General features: G+C 50.1%; 1 protein-coding gene across 3 annotated transcripts in view; it reads left to right on the top strand.

The window, feature by feature from the left end:
- Positions 1–3,225: 3,225 nt before the first annotated feature.
- PDCD6 (programmed cell death 6) overlaps positions 3,226–16,698 on the top strand; it is a 16,325-nt gene continuing 2,852 nt past the window's right edge. Inside the window, exons 1-4 of one of the 3 annotated variants that reach the window (XM_006876895.1) lie at positions 3,226–3,389; positions 3,746–3,807; positions 11,670–11,714; positions 15,679–15,837. In XM_006876895.1, the coding sequence (XP_006876957.1) occupies positions 3,289–3,389; positions 3,746–3,807; positions 11,670–11,714; positions 15,679–15,837 (367 nt within the window). In that variant the 5' untranslated portion in view covers positions 3,226–3,288. The remainder of the gene's footprint in view (positions 3,390–3,745; positions 3,808–11,669; positions 11,715–15,678; positions 15,838–16,698) is intronic. The other 2 variants (XM_006876893.1, XM_006876894.1) reach the window with 2 other exon arrangements.

Below are 16,698 nucleotides of genomic sequence, written 5' to 3'. Positions count from 1 at the left end.
TGTAGATTATTAAGTTAAAACTACCTTCCACTTATGTTCACTGTTTTCTGCCTACTCTTGCAGGTGCCTGTATGTAATAGTGGGAATTTGTGGATTCCAGCTGATAATTGATTGTGGTGAGGTCTATAGGGGTCGGTCAGCTTGACTTTAATTTGTTATCTGCTTTTGTGGTCTCACAAATGCAGTTACTTTGTACTTAGGTTTTCTGTGAAAGGGAGTAAGTTATACAATTCCCTTTGAATTCAAACCACTGAAGTTGAAATAATTGTTGCCAGACTGGTTTCTTCCCAAGGTCTGCAGAGCTCATAGTAAAATGCTATGAATATGGCCATATTATATATTTTTACAAGTGAATTCAGAGTTATCCTAAAAAGGGGATAGAGGCCAGCTCCTGAGAATCATGCTTTGCATGATGTTTCACCTTCTGCTGGGACTGTGTCAAATAGCAGAAGTGACATGATCGCTTCCCGAAGTCCATGGCACTTTTAATATTCTCCTCCAACACCAGAACTCAAAAGCATGAATTCTCCTACAGTCTTCCTTATTCACTGTCCAGCTTTCACATGCATATGAGGTTATTGAAAATACCATGGCTTGGGTTAGGCACAGCTTAGTCCTCAAGCTGACATCTTTGCTCTTTCACAATTTAAAGAGGTATTGACTGCTGCTTCCCTGAGTGTTGATGGTTGATTTGAGCAAAATGAAATCGTTGACCATGCTGGTAGGGTGGGCTTTCATCAGTAGAGCTTCACTTGCTCGAGAAGGACAGAGCACAAGGGACCACAGGAATGAGAGGCAAGAGCTAAAAAAGCTTTAGCAGGGCTATGAGGCTGAAGGCCTGGGCGTGCCTGTGAGCACAGCTGGGAGGAGGCTGTTCTGATCAAAGAACTGTATCCTGGGCATTCTGGATTCTGGTCTCGAACCTGTGACTTCCCTACTAAGCCTCATCATCACAGGAAGGCCTGAGTTCGGCGTGGCTAGTGTAATGAATTTTATAGAACCTGTGACTTCCCTACTAAGCCTCATCGTCACAGGAGGCCTGAGTTCGGCGTGGCTAGTGTAATGAATTCCCCAGTGCAGTCAAGCAGAGTGTGGTGGCCAGGATGGCTGCTGTCAGAATTGGTAAATGGTTGCAGTGGCAACATGTCTGCATTTGGCGTCATGGGAATCAGCCTTAGGCTGCTGGTTTTCATTCTCCTTCGCCCAGTGAAGTCAGATATTGCCCCCACACTATTTTTGCACCCCTCCAAACCTAAACCCGACTTAGTGCCCTTGAGTAGATTCTGACTCTCAGTGAGTGTATAGGACAGAACAGAACAGACCTCCAGGCTTCCCGAGGCTGCAAACCCTTACAGAAGCAGATTGGGACTTATTTCTTTGAGAGAGCAGCCGGACGGTTGGAACTGCTGACCTTCTGATTCACGGCAGAGCACTGTAACCACCATGCCACCAGAGCTCCTTCGTCACCCCTCATAGTAGAAATGTAGAGTTCTGAACTCTGACATAGGTATCTTACAGCATTGCTGTGAGTCAGAACCGACCCAAAGGCAGTGGGTTGATTTGGGACCCAGTATAGGACACAGGATACAGTGATAGGCATGACTGTGTGTGAGAAAGACCCAGGGGAGTGGCTTGTCCCAAAGCTCTGCATTTCCCAACATTGTAATATTAGCTCTGAAGAAGTATGCTAAGCTGTTTGGTAGAATTAGTGTCCAGCACGAAGACTGTTGTTAAGCACTGGAGAGTCGGTTTTGACTCATAGAGACCCTGTGTAGTGTTTCTGAGGAGTGATGGGGTTGGAATCACTAGCCTTGTGGTTAGCAGTCTAGTGCTTATCCTATAGTGACATGTCAGGACTCTAGAGTGAAGGCAGTGGGGTCTTCAGTGGGTCTGGGTGAGGAAGCTCAGTGAAAGTCTGTCTACCAATTGGAGAGGGCTCCAAGGAAGGGGGTCACAAGGTCCGAGGGCAGCGAGGAACTGAAGTTCTTTAAGCTATAGGGGATGGCCTTGGACAGGCACCAGTCCTCAAATATCTGAAGGGAGAACTTGTGCACCTTTCTTCTGTATAGGTCCAAAGGCTCCTGGGGTGGCGCTGTAGGATAAAACTACTAACCTCAAGGTTGGTGGTTCAAACCTACCAGCTGCTCCTTGCTCCTCCGAACCAACTATACAGCGCTTAACAACAAAGGGACAATTGAGAAGTGGGGACACAGGTTCAACCTAGTGTAAGGAAGCTTTGGTGGGGGGGAGTTCAAAGTTCAAATCCCTTCCAGAACTTAACCATATTTTCTTCACTCCCTTGGTTTTTATTCTAGAATGTATGATTTTCAAGAAGCTGAAGCCATTTTAGCTCATTTCCACTCTGCCCTCAAGGCAACTGGTTCAAGAATTTGCAGGGAACACGGAGGTCACCTGCTGTGGACACACAGCCGCAGGTCTGTCAAGGTTGAATTGCAGTCCCTGGCACGTTGGTGCTGCTGTCCTTCCAAAAAACTGAGGAGCCCTGGTGTGCGGCGCTGTAGGATAAGCACTGGGTTTGAGCAGCAAAGTCGGTGGTTCAAACCCACCAGCCATTCCTCGGAAACCCTGTACACGGCTGCTATGGGTCGGAACCGACTCGATGGCACATAACAGCATAACATGCCCCCAGCAAAAGAAGTTTTTGGAAATGAAGCCTAGCGAAATGAAACATGGGCCTATGTGCATAGATGTCCTTACAGCGAGGTCAGGGTGGGCACCCACTCTGCAGAAGAGGAGGCGGTGGAGCCCCAGGAGAACTTGGTTTCTTCTTTATGTCCCCCTTTGTCAGGGGCCTGGGCTATCCTCCTGGTTCACGTGCCCAAGGAGCCCATCTGGGAACTGGTCCCTATGGTTTCCTTGAGTCTTGTCTTTCAGGGTTCAGCTTATTATTAGCTAACTTTTGGTCTCCCGTCTCCCCCACCCTCACGACCGAGGTTGTCCTGTTTCCTGCAGACTGGCCACACCCCCTTCTTTCCCTGTTCTAACTAGTTAACAGGTCCAGGTTACGCTCGGCTCCACGGGCTAAGGTGACGGGATCCCGCAGGGGGGTCCCAGAGCAGGAAAGACAGAGATCGGAATCAACAGCCAAGTTCAGCAGCGGCGCCCAGCAACGACCTTGGCGACTACCGGGCTCGGATTGGTTACGTCGGGCCATGTGATACGCACTTCCTGCATCATCGGAAGTGACATTTTCTCCTAGGTCCCGCCTCCGGCAGAGGCGGAAGTGGAGTCTCCCGGGTCGTCTCTTCTACACCCGCCGCTCGGCCCATGGCCGCCTATCCCTACCGCCACGGCCCTGGCGCCGGCGCCGCCCCTGCTCCGGGCTCGGCGTTGCCGGATCAGAGCTTCCTGTGGAACGTCTTCCAGAGGTGAGGTCCATGCCCCCGAGTCTCCGGCCCCGCTTGCGGTGCAGAGCCCGCCGCCTACGCCCCCTCCCCCGGGGCCGGCGTTTCCCCTTCCCGCCTCGCCCGCCCTCGGGTTCCCGGGGATCTTGGCTTCGGGGAGCGGGGACCACAGGCCCGAGCGCCCGCGGACACGGGCGGAGTCGGTGCCGCGCCCCAGTCGCCTGAACGAGTGAACGGCCGAGACTTGTTGGGTGCCGGCCGGGCGTGACCCGGGACAGGTTGGCTCCGTGTGCCGGGCGGCTGGGGCGCGGGGCCGGGAGAACCCGCCCGCCCGCGCTGCCGCGCTCCGCTTCCTTGCCTGCTAACGCCGGATCTCCTAGGGTGGACAAAGACCGGAGCGGGGTCATCTCAGACAACGAGCTGCAGCAGGCGCTGTCCAACGGTGAGTGCAACCACAGGACACGGGACGCAGGCCCGGCGCACCCTTTTCAGGTGGATCTCCTTGCCACGGAGCTGGTGGTGCCGTGGGTGAGCGCTCCCGCCACCAGCCGCTCATCCACAAAGGTTACAGCCTCGGCTCCCCTCGCAGGCCCTTCTCCTTGCCCTGTAGGCCTGCTATGAGTCACACTTGCCTGGAGGGGAATAGTTGTTTTGGGCTGGGTAGGATTGGTATGTGCTGGTGTGTTCTGGTGTATTTTTCCATGTGATTTCCTCATTACGTTCCAGGGTTCACCCAGCTCCTTAGACAGCTGTGTGGCTGAGCACAGCATCCCGGGACCTGGAGGTTAGGCTGCGGGTTTGAGGGAGGAATGAGCACTGTAGCTTTGCACAGCAGAACCAGGCGGATCCCGCCCGATCACTTACTCTTTGACCCTCAGTGATTCCTTCAGGTGAATCATCAAGGTCACGGAGGGCACTGATCCGGTTACCAGTTAGTGGATGCTGATGAAATCCCAGGGTTTGGAGGAGGTCATGTGTGGGGATGTGGTTCCCGTGGCAGCGTCTGGGGATGCTGGTGGCATTGGGGGAGTTGCTGTTGGAGTGGGGGACAGACTGAGGCAGAGGACAGCTGTGGCTGTTGCCCTAGTGTGGGGTGAGGCTGGCTCAGCACAGGCTTTCAGCCGAGATTCCTGATTCTTAAAGCTGTAGCTTGCCTTTTCGGAAGCTGGTGGTTTTAGAATGCTGTTGGGAGAGCTGAAAGGCTCACCTGCCCTCTTCATTAGTGGAAACACTTTAGGTCATGGAAGGAGACTTGACTAGGGATGCCGAGGCCCTCATCACCTTGTCAGACCAGGCACCCCGTGTTTGCTTCCTTCCTGCCTCGTGGCTTGTACTGAGCTGAGGTTCTGCTTTTACGTGACAGGCTGTAGATCCCGCCAGCGTCATTCTGCAGTGTTTAGCACACACGGGTTACAGACATTGTGTGTGTTTCATGTGCAGTCTCATGAATCTAAGATGTTCCGTGGTCTCTGCCCTGATGATTGTACCTTCCTGACTCCTTGCTTACTCTATCTCACCCATTTTTGTTTTGATTTGTGTCCTCAGTTCTTGAATTGTACTCAGGGGAAGTAGGAGACAGGTTCCTAGAAAAATGTCAATAGAACCTAGAATCCAGCAGGCGAGTTTGGAAAATCCTGACTTAGCGCTTTCTAAATTCTTCATTTCCCCTTAGTAAAAGTGTCAGATGCCTGCAGGCTAATGTGACCTTCCCCACAGTGGTGGGGATGAGGCTTCCCAGCTCAGAGGCACTGCTGCTGGGAGCGTTCATTCAGCGTCACTTTTCAGTGAGTAATCAGGGTTTTGTGATCTTTTCAGCCAGGGCTGGGGACCCTTTTTTCTGCCAAGAGCCATTTGCATCGTTACAACATCACTTAATAGAACTTTTTGCTGTTATGAAAAAAGCTCCTAGATTTATTGACTTTCAGGTCCCACCTGCAGATGCCTTGGCAGGAACAGACCAAAAGATTTCATGGGCTTTTACAGCCCCTGGGCTGGATACTCCCCACCCCTGCTTTAAACAGTCTGCAGGTGTCTAGTTGCTTGAGATTTTGAGAGGCCTGTCCACCCTGGAGAGCTCCTGAGGTCAGAGGCCTGGGTTTTAGTCCAGTTCCTACCATTTGTAGCAAGGCTGCGGCCTGCCTCGTGCGGAGCGCTACAGCATGCCTAGTACGTGCTCAGCTGAGCACTGTTAGTCACCTGCCGATCTTGGGACTTTACTGGCTAAGCGGCCTGTTCCATCTTAGATGATTCCGTTTCCTGGTGACCATAGAGGTGGTGCTGACCATCATTTATAAGCATCTTCTACATGTGGCCCATGTGCCAGGCACTTTTCTGCGGGCAGCACTTTTCCCGTGGGAAGGAGTGCCCACACCCAGGGAGGTGGCCCTTCTTTCTGACCAAACATGCAGGTCTGCTTTCCTCTAGCTGGTCGATACAGCATGTGGCTCTTTAATCAACTGTCAGCAAGTGTCTTTCAGGACAATGTGGAGCTCAGCTGATGCTTAGGAGAGAAAGCGTTTTATAAGTGTTGCTTTAAAACAAAAGATTTCAGTTCACCAATTCCTCAGATACTTTGCTATCAATACCTAGTTGTTGGTTTGAATTGCACCTGTAAATATGACCCTGTTTGAAATTAGGAATTTTCCTTTTGCCATATTAATGAGGCCACTCCAGTGTAGGGTGAGCCCTCAATAACTTAGAATTATACAGAGAGAGACTTGGGGGAGAGGCAGACAGAAGCATCTAGAAGCCCAGAAACTCTTAAGGGTTGCTGGCGTTACTAGGAGCTGTTGTTGTTGTTAGGTGCCCCTGAGTTGGTGCCAATACCTAGTGACCTGAGGCACAATGTAGTGAAACTGCCCAGTCCTCTGCCAACCTCACAATCATTGCTATGCTTGTCCACGGCTGCTGCCACTGGGGCAGTCCATCTCATTGGAGGTCTTCCTCTTTTTCTCCAACCCTCCATCTTACCGAGCATGATGTCCTCCAGGGACTGGTCCCTCCTGATACCATGTCTGTAGTATGACAGATGCAGTCTGGCCAGCGTGGCTTCCAAGGGGCATTCTGGCTGTCCTTTCATTGCAGATCTGTTTGTTCTTCTGGTATTCCGTGGGCCTTTTACTCTTCTTTTCCATCACCGTAGCTCAGATGCATCAGTTCTGTTCGGGTGTTCTTAATTGTTGTTCAACTTTCACATGCACGTGAGGCTATTGAAAAGGTGCACCTGAGTCCTCAAACTGATATCTTTGCTCTTGAACACTTAAGGAGGTTTTGTGTAGCACATTTGCCTAATGCAGTGCATCATCTGATTTCTGGACTGCTGCTTCCAAGAGCATGGACAGTGCATCCAAGCATAATGAAGACTTGGACTCCTTCACTCTTTTCTTTATCATGATGTCATCTGGTGCTCAATTGCTTAGGACTTTTGTTTTCTTTCCATTGAAGAAAATGTCTGACTCCATACTGGAGGCTGTGGCCTTTGACCTTTACTAGGAAGTATTTATGTCCTTTTTGCTTTCAGCAAGCTAGGTGCCATCTGCGTATCGCAGGTTGTTCATGAGTCTTCCTTCATTCTGGATGCCTCATTCTTCATATAACCCAGCTTCTTGAGTTATTTATTTTGCATGCAGCTTGAATAAGTATGATGAAAGAATACAACCCTGGTGCCCACCTTCCCTGATTTTAAACCATTCAGTGTCTCCTTGTACTGTTTGAACAACTGCCTCTTGGTCTATGTACAGGTTTCTCATGAGCACAAATAAGTGTTCTAGAATACTCGTACTTTGCAGTGTTGTTCTGTAGCTTGTCAGCTCCGCACACAGTCAGCAAAGCACAGGCGCATCTTTTTGGTATTCTCTGCTCTTAGCCACGATCCAGCTGACGTCAGTGAGATCCCTCATAGCACGTCCTGAATCAGGTTTGAGCCTCTGGTAGTTCCCTGTCAGTGCTATGTTGGTGCCAGTTTTGAATAATCTTTAGAAGATTTTTCCTTGCATGTGATTACAGTGTTATTGTCTGAAGGTTTCCGCATTCTGTTGGTCACCTGTCTTTGCAGTAGACGCCAGTGTGTAAGTGAGGCAGTTAATGAATAGGCCTGCGTGTCCAGTCCTTCGACAGCCTCACCTGTTCCCCCAGCATTGGGCTTCTGTTCTGACCCCGGTGTTGGGAGGGTGAGGTGCGCAGAAGGAAGCTCTGCCTTGTCCCGTGTGAACCCATCTGTGATATCAGAAGGAGTCTGTTAGGGCATTTCAGGAAGCCAGTGCTGGTGGGGGACCAGCTTCAGAGTGGCGGAGCTGCTCGTATCCGTGAGGTGTGCCTCTGCTGGACCTCACCGGGAGCTGTCCTGGCCGCACACCGGCTCCTTTATGAGCCCATTACCACAGGAGCGTTTCTAAAAACAGCTGCTCCGCCGACGCCTACAGCCAGACGGCCAGGACAGAGGGGGACTGTTCGCAGCCTCTGTGTGGAGCAGGATGTCTGCAGTTTGGTACCCTTTTTTTTAACTTTCGTATTTCTTGGAATTGTAAGAGTTGTTACCCAAGCTTCCCTTTTGTCCTTTTGCTATAGGTTTGCTTTAACGTGTTGATATATTTCAGCTGTATTTTTACCCCAGAACAGCCGCTTGATTGTGTGTGTGTGTGTGTGTGTGTGTGTGTGAGAGAGAGAGAGAGAGAGAGAGAGAGAGAGAGAGAGAGAGAGAGAGAGAGATTTGGGTGAAAACTTACAAGGCAATTGATTGGTTTTCTTTTCAACAATTCCCACACACTGTGTTTTGTGGCACTGATTACAACGCTCCCAGAGTAAACACTCTTCCCAGGTGTCCCTTGTGTTTCTGTTCCCGTTCCTGGTTCCTGTTTGTCTGTCTTCCCCACCTCTGGCTGCCTTCTGATCTTTGTTGTTAAGTGACGTTGAGTTGATTGCAGCTCATAGTGACCCTGTATAGTGTTTCCGAGGGACCACTGGTTTGAACTGCCGACCTTGCGGTTAGCAGGCTGCAGTCTGGGCAAATGCTGCTCTTTGGTGGCTTGCTCTAAGGGGTGTGTCCGGTGTGTTCCTCTGTGGTGCTGGTGTTTACTTCCACGCTTGGCTGAAACTTACACCACCGAGGTCGGGGGTGAGTTCAGTTCCAGGCCTGCAGGGTGTCTGGGGGCCATAGTCCTGGGTCTTCCAATCTCTTACGATTCTGAGTTTGTTCCACATTTTGCTCCCACGCTGTCCAGGCCCTCATCAGAGCGGTCATCAGTGGCAGCCGGGCACCATCTAGTCCTTCTGCTGGGTCCTGGAGGCAGGCTTCATGCATCTAGTCATCCTTGGGACAGAATGCTTCCTGTGTGTCTGAGTGTCTTCACTCTTCTTGGCTCTGAATCTGACCCGGGAGAGGCCGGTAGTTGCAGCCTGCACAGCTGTATATTTACAGAAACTCTGTTACTGAGCCCTTTTGAAGGTGTTTTTATAAGATGGGGATCTTGCATCAGACAGAAATGAGAGGACTCAGGATGCCTCCCTCCCCACTCCTAGCAGATCCTTTTAGGGGTTAATGATGATGCAGTGCGGGTCTTCACTCTGCCTATGTTGGAGGGGGGGCACTCTGGGGGCTGGGGGCGCTGACTGGGAAGCGATCTGCCCTCTGGGGCCTGGAGCCACCACGCCTAAAGGTTTGTGTAATGTTGTGATGGTCATCAGCACTTGCTGACCCCACCAAGTGCCTGGTGCCCCTGGAGGCCGCCCTTCACATGTGCTGTCACCTCAGTGATAGGGGACTTGGGTGTGCCCCACGTGATTCCATGGGGACTGGGCTCAGGCCACACATGCAGAGCTGCTGTGCTCTGTGTCCTTGTAGTAACCCTAACCGTGGGTGTCCTGGGAGTCATGGAGTCCAGGGTGGTCTCGGGACCCAGCCAACCTGTCATTTGTGCTGCCAGCAGCCCACCCATCTGAATTCTGGATGTTGGACTTGGTGGGCCCAGCTTGGCTGATGAGTCTGTGCACATCACCCTTCTGAATGTGAATGTGGCTAGACTCCACAGTGTGTCCTCTGCCAAGCCCTGTCCCCTCTGCGCCCCTCAGAAGGCACTGACAGGCACTCCCCTCCCCCCAGCACTTGAAAATCTGCTCTCTAGCTTCTCTGGACAATTTGTAAGACCTGGTGATGAGCCTCGTCTGTCCCGTCTGTCTCCCATGGGGACGGTTGGCTGAGGTGGAGGCGGGCAGAGCCTCCTAAACAGGGCAGTGGTACCTGGCTTATGTGAAACCTCCCCACTCCCCACCCCCCAGTCCCTGCTCCCCTCCCTCACATCACACCCCCCGGGGTTCTGAAACAGCCCAACTCATTTGGGACAATCAAACGCTGTGTGGTTCTGCACCCTCCTGGTTTTGGTTGTGGATCCGACGGTTGTTGTTAAGTGTCGTGGCGTCGGGTCTGGCTCATAGTGACCCTGTATGGGAGCACCTGGTGGGTTTGAACCACTGACCTTGCAGGACTCCTGTGCATCTTTACAATTGCTCAGGCAGGGAGGGGAGCAGGCGTCCACATTCCTCAGGAGTCCCTTCAATAAGAGGGTCCCTGTCTCACTCTTGTCCATGTTCCCCCATCCTGCCCAGAGCCCCTCCTGTGAGCTGACAACGTTTTCAGGCTGACAGGTGCCCAGGGTGGAGGGGAGAACGGACCCTGAGGAACCCCAGTGGGGGAGAGAGAGGCTGGGGGTGCCCCGTCTAGCAGGAGAATGGAACTCCTCCCCCGGGGAATATGCTGCCTGAGATTGACAGGAGGGTCTCACTTGAGGAGGAGGAGCAGTGCTCCCGTGGGGCTTGGGAGGAGCCCAGTGAGACGAGAAGCCAGAGGGAGGCGTCGGTGCCCTCAGTGCTGCTGCTTGCCTTCCAAGTAGGAACTGTTAGTACAAGCAAGCATAAAAATACTCCTGTCTGTGTGGTCAGGAGATCGTGTTCCTGTGTGCCACCCGGACGGAGTGACTTGTACGTGAAACACTTTTGTATATAGAAGAACAAACAGTGTCCTTTGACAAACGAGAGAGGGGAGTGGCAGATCACACCGCTTCCCCCAACTTAAACAGGATTTCAGAGTTTACCTTTAATGACTGTGACAAATGTACTCATCACTGGAAATAGGTGTCATCAAAGTAGATAAATTCCTAGCATCCTCGTTACTATTCTGTTGGTGTTAAATGCCTTTGAGTCAGTTCTGACTCATAGCGACCCTGTACAGGGTTTCTGAGGAGAGGCTGGTGGGTTTGAACTGCTGACCTTGTGGCTAGCAGTGCAGTACTGACCATATAGCTCCACACCAGGACTGATAATGTAGCCCAAACCAAACCCACTGCCCATGAATCGATTCCCACTCGTAGCAACCCTGTAGGTCAGAATCGAATCCTTAGGGCTTCCGAGATTGTAGTCTTTATGGGAACAAACTGCCTCGTCTTCTTCCTGTAGAGCAGGTGACGGGTTTGAACTGTTAACAGGTGAGAGCTTAGCCCACAGTGCCACCGGGGCTCCTAGGATCCGGTCCACCTAGTCACAGTATCAAGGAAAATCGCAGAATGGCCGGACTTGCATCTTAGAAGGAATTGTAGCTATGGCTCCGTAATGTTTCCCGTGGGCTTTCTGTGCAAGGCCGGGTGACTGACGCATAATGACGTTATCTGGTGCTTGACGGAGGAGGGGCTTCAAAAACGTTGTGGAAAGAGTCCATTCCCCTTTCATTTCATTTTTCCACGCACTTTTTGGAGGCCCCTCTTACGTGTAGAGGTCTGTGATACAACAACTATAAAGCATTGCTTGTCCAGGGGTTGTGTGGATGACTCACGCCCAGAGCACTAATGTTCTTGGAAACAGGATTTTTTGAAATGGTCGGTAGTTTAGGGAAACTTCCAGCAAACTGAGCGTCGTCCTTTACCTGGTAATGCATCCCAGGTTCATGTCTCAGCTCCCTGGGGGCCGCAGGACTCTGTTGAGAACCACTGTTTTGAGGGTCTTCGTGGTAAAAGCCGGAGCTCTGGTCGCATAGTGGATTACGAGCTGAGCTGCTAACTGCAAGGTCAGCAGTTCAAATCTACCGACTGCTCCGTTGGAGAAAGATGAGGCTTTCTGCTCCCAAAAATGTTTCAAGGCCTCGGAAACCCTATGCAGGATCACTATGAGTTGGAACCGACTCCACGGCACATACCCACCACCAACTGTGGTGAAAGCAGATGACTTGTTCTCATTGTGCTTGTGTATTATAGATAAGGACTTTTCTGTGTCCTCGAAAAATGCTCGTTTGTAAATCTAATTCCTGTTGTTGTTTTTCAGGCACGTGGACCCCATTTAACCCAGTGACTGTCCGTTCAATCATATGTGAGTGCAGCTGGTGGTGGACCTGTGCGGGCAGGGTCACGCAGGGCTCTTCCCCTCATGACTGGCCCCGGGCTGGGCCTTCCCTGTCCTCCTCTGGGGGCGTCATTTCTTCTCTCCTGGAGCTCTAGTTCTATGGATGGTGACCTCTGTCCTCCTGTCCTCCCTGTCTCTCCACCTCCTCTCCTTGTGCTGTTTAGATGTGCGTCTACTCACTATTTTGCTTTTAATCTGTTAAACCCATCCTTTCAGTGACTAATATAGTTTATATGTTTGCTTATATTTCATTTATAAATTATTGCTCAGTTAGAATCCAATAATATATATAAAAGAAATAATGACCTGGTGGAATTCATACCAGATATGCAGGGATGGTTCAGTATTAAAACAAAAATAACCAATATAATTCAGCACATAAAGAAAAAAAGAAAAAACAAAACAAAACATGTCATCATCTCAGTTGGTACAGAAAAGGCATCTGACAAAATCTAGCACTCACTCCTGATTAAAAGAAAGAAAAATTAAAAAACAGGAATAGAAGGGAAATTCCTCAACATAATTAAGGGCATTATTCAAGACCAACAACCGACATCCCTGTCAATGGTGAGCAACTGAAGTCATTCCCCCTGTGAACAGGAAACACAAGGATGCCCATTATCACCACTCACCAGTCCAATTCAGTCTTGGGCCGGAGCTGTAAGGCAGGAAAGGGAAATGAAATTGGCCAAGAAAAAGTAAAACTGTTTGCAGACGACGATATGATTCTACACTTTGAGAATCCCAAAGACTTTGCAGGAAACCTATTGGAACTCATCAATAGTTTCATCGAAGTGTTGGAGTACAGGATCAGCATCAGTTGGATTCCTATACCAAAGAGAGTTCTGTTAAGGAAATCAGGAAACCATTACCTTTTATAACTCTTGTTAAGTGACGTCAAGCCAGCTCTCATAGTGAACCCTGATAGGATTTCTGAGGAAGCTGCCAACCTCGAGGTTCAAACTTACTTTGTGGTTGAGTGCTTGTACCAGGACTGCACATTTACATTAGCCACCCGAAAGCTGAAACACTTGGGAATAAATCTAACCAGAGAAACAAAAGCCCTAAATAGGGTTTGTTAAGTGTCATCAAGTCGGTTCCGACCCATAGCGACCCTGTGTGGGGTTTCCAAGGAGTGGATGGGGAGCTTCAACCATTGACCTTGCGGCTCAAACCAACTTTGCAGTCCAGCGCATTAACCTACAACTCTGCACCAGGGTTTCATAAGAAACCAAAAAAAGACCTGCAGAAATGGAGGACTAGACCCTGCTCGTGGCTAGGAAGACTTAACATTGAAAATGTCAGCATTACCCAAAGCACTCTACAGCTACAATGCGACACCAGGACCCCTGTGCTGGGAGGTGGCTGTTTATTCCTCATTGGTCTTTCAGGGCCCCTTTAATAGGGGAGCTGGGGTCCCGTTCTTAACTCCTCAGTTTCATCTCTGGTGGCCACAGTCCCAAGAGTGGGGCTCATTGCCCCTGTGCCACTCACTGGTTTTCTTAGGCTGATTCCCCCTTTCTTAAGATCCCAGTGTTGCTTAGGGCATTGAGTGCCATGTGAGTTTTAGAGGACAGGTAGCAGGAACTCTCGTTTCAGATGTTCTTCCAGCCATGGAAGGTGCCATTGAGTTGGTTCTGACCCATAGTGACCCTGTGTACAACTGAATGAAACACCGCCCAGTCCTGCACCATCTGCAGTTGTGGCTACATTTGAAGCCATGGTTTTTGCCACTAGGTCAAGCCATCTCATTGCGAGGCTTCCTCTTTTTCGCTGACCCTCTACTTTGCAAGTATGATGTCCTTCTCCAGAGACTGGTCCCTCCTGGCAGCATGTCTGAAGTGTGAGAAAGATGAAATCTTGTCATCCTTTCTCTAGGGAGCATTCTGGCTGTCCTTCCATCACAGATGAGTTCTTCTGGAAGCCCATGGTACTTGGAATAGTGTTCACCACCATCACGATTCCAGTATGTGGCGCCTTCTCCGGTCTGACTCACGGTCTGACTGCCACATGTACAGGAAGTACTTGAAAATGCCCGGCCTTGGGTCACGTGCACACCTCACACTGAGTCTGGAGGTACTGTGGGAGACTGCACCTTTTAGGCGCCCTTCAGCCTTACTCCCTGGCATTCTGTGTAATCTTCACACCTGCATCCCCTTCAGTAGGAGGGAGAGAGTTGTCATAGTAACTTGTGCCTGAGGAATGACATTGAAGATACGCGGTCTGGAGGAGAGCTGCCCATACTTGCCTGGTTGTGGAGACACCTGGATTCTGCCTCTGCTCCTCCAGACACCACCAGAGGGACACAGTGAGGTCTGAAGCCACTTCCTGCCCTGTAGACACCACTTCCTGTGTGCTCAGTGCCCCGTGTCCACCTGCTTTCATCATGTCCAGCCTGTGGATCCTGCATCCGGGAGCAGCCATGTGAAAACCAACCGTGTGGGGACTGATGAGAGGAAACACTGATAGTTTCTTGTGGGATTTCTTGTTGAACCTCAGTGTGCTGACCATACCAGAGGATCTAACCCTAACCTCCACCCGAGAAATGCCAGGTCATCTGTGTCATCTCTGCAGCCATAATTGAGACTGAGTTTTTACTTATTTATTTATTTAAGGTTTTTATTGTGGATTGAATGAAAGTTTACAGGGCATATCATCAATTTTACATTTAGCAAATCATAAACCTTGTTTCATTACATTGATTATAATCCCCTCCATGTACCATCAGTTAACAGTGTTTCTCTCTATTCACTTTAGCTTTTTAAAAAACACACAAACAAAACCACTCAGGCATATATAATAAATTACATCTCCAAAGGGCACATTCTACAAGTCTGCCTCCTGGCCACCAGCTCTTAGTCCCTCTCTTCTTAGTCCATGAATCAAGAGTCCTCAGCCGCTCCCCCTCTCCATGTCCCCATCTCTGCCTCCATCTCTGGTGCTGCTGCTTCTTTGGATAAGGTCCCGCATTCTATTTGTGCGTTCCTCTCTTTATGGTCCTAGGGTCCTCTGTTTCTGGACTGTAGTTAAGATCAGCCACTCCCCCTTTTTTTGTTACAAAACTTCTACCTTTACAATTGTGACAGTTGTGATTAGTCATGATAACAGTTATTCACTATTGAATCTTATGAATTTTATCCCCATCTCCTTTCACCAGACCCATCTAGACAAGATGACAGCTATTCAGTGGGGACTCTTTCTTTCCCCCAACCCTCTTAAACTAAGCTCCCTCTTTAAACCTTGTAAGCCAGTCACTTCGTGCCTTTATTGCCCCGTCATTTTAGGTAGCCAATGTCTAAGTTGCCCATCCCTATCTACCCTGTGCACAGAGCGGATAGCATTGATACTTGATTTGAAGACTCTTTCCCTCTCTCTTGGTATTTAGAGTAACTACCGCTCTGAGTATAGGTCAGGTTCATCATGAAGATGTATCTTCTGTCACTGTAGCTGTTCCAGTCTGCTTGTCCTTTCTAGTGGGAATGTCTCATCTCACAAGGTTGTGGATGGGACTCAGGATTCCACCTAAGGTCCTATACTCTGTAAAGGCTTTGCACGAGGCCTATTTCACTGGGCAAGTTGTAGAACCCCTTTTAGGTATTCCAAGTTTTAAATTTATTTTTTAGCCAGTTTGCAGTTACATTTGTCTTTGAATTTTGACCTGGAGTTAGATTGAATCCCCACCCACCACCCATAAAATCGTCTTGATTTTAAGAAAAAAACACGAAACAACTGATCTGTAGTTGTAGAGGCTTCTTGTGTGTGGGGTGGGCTGCCGCCGCCATGACCCCTGCACTCCCTTTGTAGTGGGGGAGCAGCGCCCGTGTTGGGCCGGGGTACTTGCCTAGTGGTCACCTGTGCGGCCACACGCTGGGGACTCAGGGCTGGGAGTCGAGTGCAGCCGTGACCTGCCCTGACCTGTTGTCTGTTGCAGCCATGTTCGACCGAGAGAACAAGGCCGGCGTGAACTTCAGCGAGTTCACCGGCGTCTGGAAGTACATCACGGACTGGCAGAACGTCTTCCGCACCTATGACCGGGACAACTCTGGGATGATTGACAAGAACGAGCTCAAGCAGGCGCTCTCAGGTTTTGGTAATTTGTTGTCTTGACTGTGTAGCTGATTTCATTTTGGAACCCCAGTTCAGCTCACTGATTTTGTGACCAGCCCTGTAAATTTGTGTTGCCATCACACTGGCTTGGAGTTGGCATGTCTGTTTACCTCTGAAGGCTTGTGTTTAATACAGCAGCCTGGTGACGCAGTGCTAAGTGCGTGACTGCTCACCGAAAGACCAGCGCTCCCAGACCCCGAGCTGCTCTGAGGGAGAGGATGAGGCTTCTGGGAACCCTAAGAGGTAGCTCTGCCTTGTCCTCAACGCTCCCTAGGAGTCAGAATCGACCCCATGGCACCAGCTTTTGGCCATCGTCATATTTGATATGGACGTTTTTCTATAGTTTTCACCCAAAATGAGATGTGGGCTATGCAGGTTCTTTGTCCTTTTGTAATGCAGTGACACAAATAAAATTGAGAATGTGGCTTTTCAAACAACAAACAAGTGAGTAAGGGCACTTTGCTCTTTCAGGATAAACCAAATTGTTACGTGGAAAAGACGGTGAAAAAACTACAACTTAAGTCATGACTGAGATCGAGCCTCACAGACAGGAAGATCACATTCCCCATTCTCAAGTGAACATGTGCTGTGTGTGCCCGTGTGTGTACACTGCCGGGCCTTGGTATGTGTACCCGTGTGTGTACACTGCCAGGCCTTAGTGTGTGTATCCATGTTGTGTGTGTACACTGCCGGGCCCTAGTGTGTGTACCCGTGTGTGTGTACACTGCTGGGCCTTAGTGTGTGTACCCGTGTGTGTACACTGCCGGGCCCTAGTGTGTGTACCCATGTGTGTGTACACTGCCGGGCCTTAGTGTGTGTCCCTGTGTGTGTACACTGCCGGGCC

Source organism: Chrysochloris asiatica, unplaced genomic scaffold (genome assembly GCF_000296735.1).
Source record: "Chrysochloris asiatica unplaced genomic scaffold, ChrAsi1.0 scaffold00424, whole genome shotgun sequence".
Classification (NCBI taxonomy): Eukaryota; Metazoa; Chordata; class Mammalia; order Afrosoricida; family Chrysochloridae; genus Chrysochloris; species Chrysochloris asiatica.
Note: the sequence above shows the minus strand (reverse complement) of the source record. Positions and strands in the feature narration are given on the sequence as shown.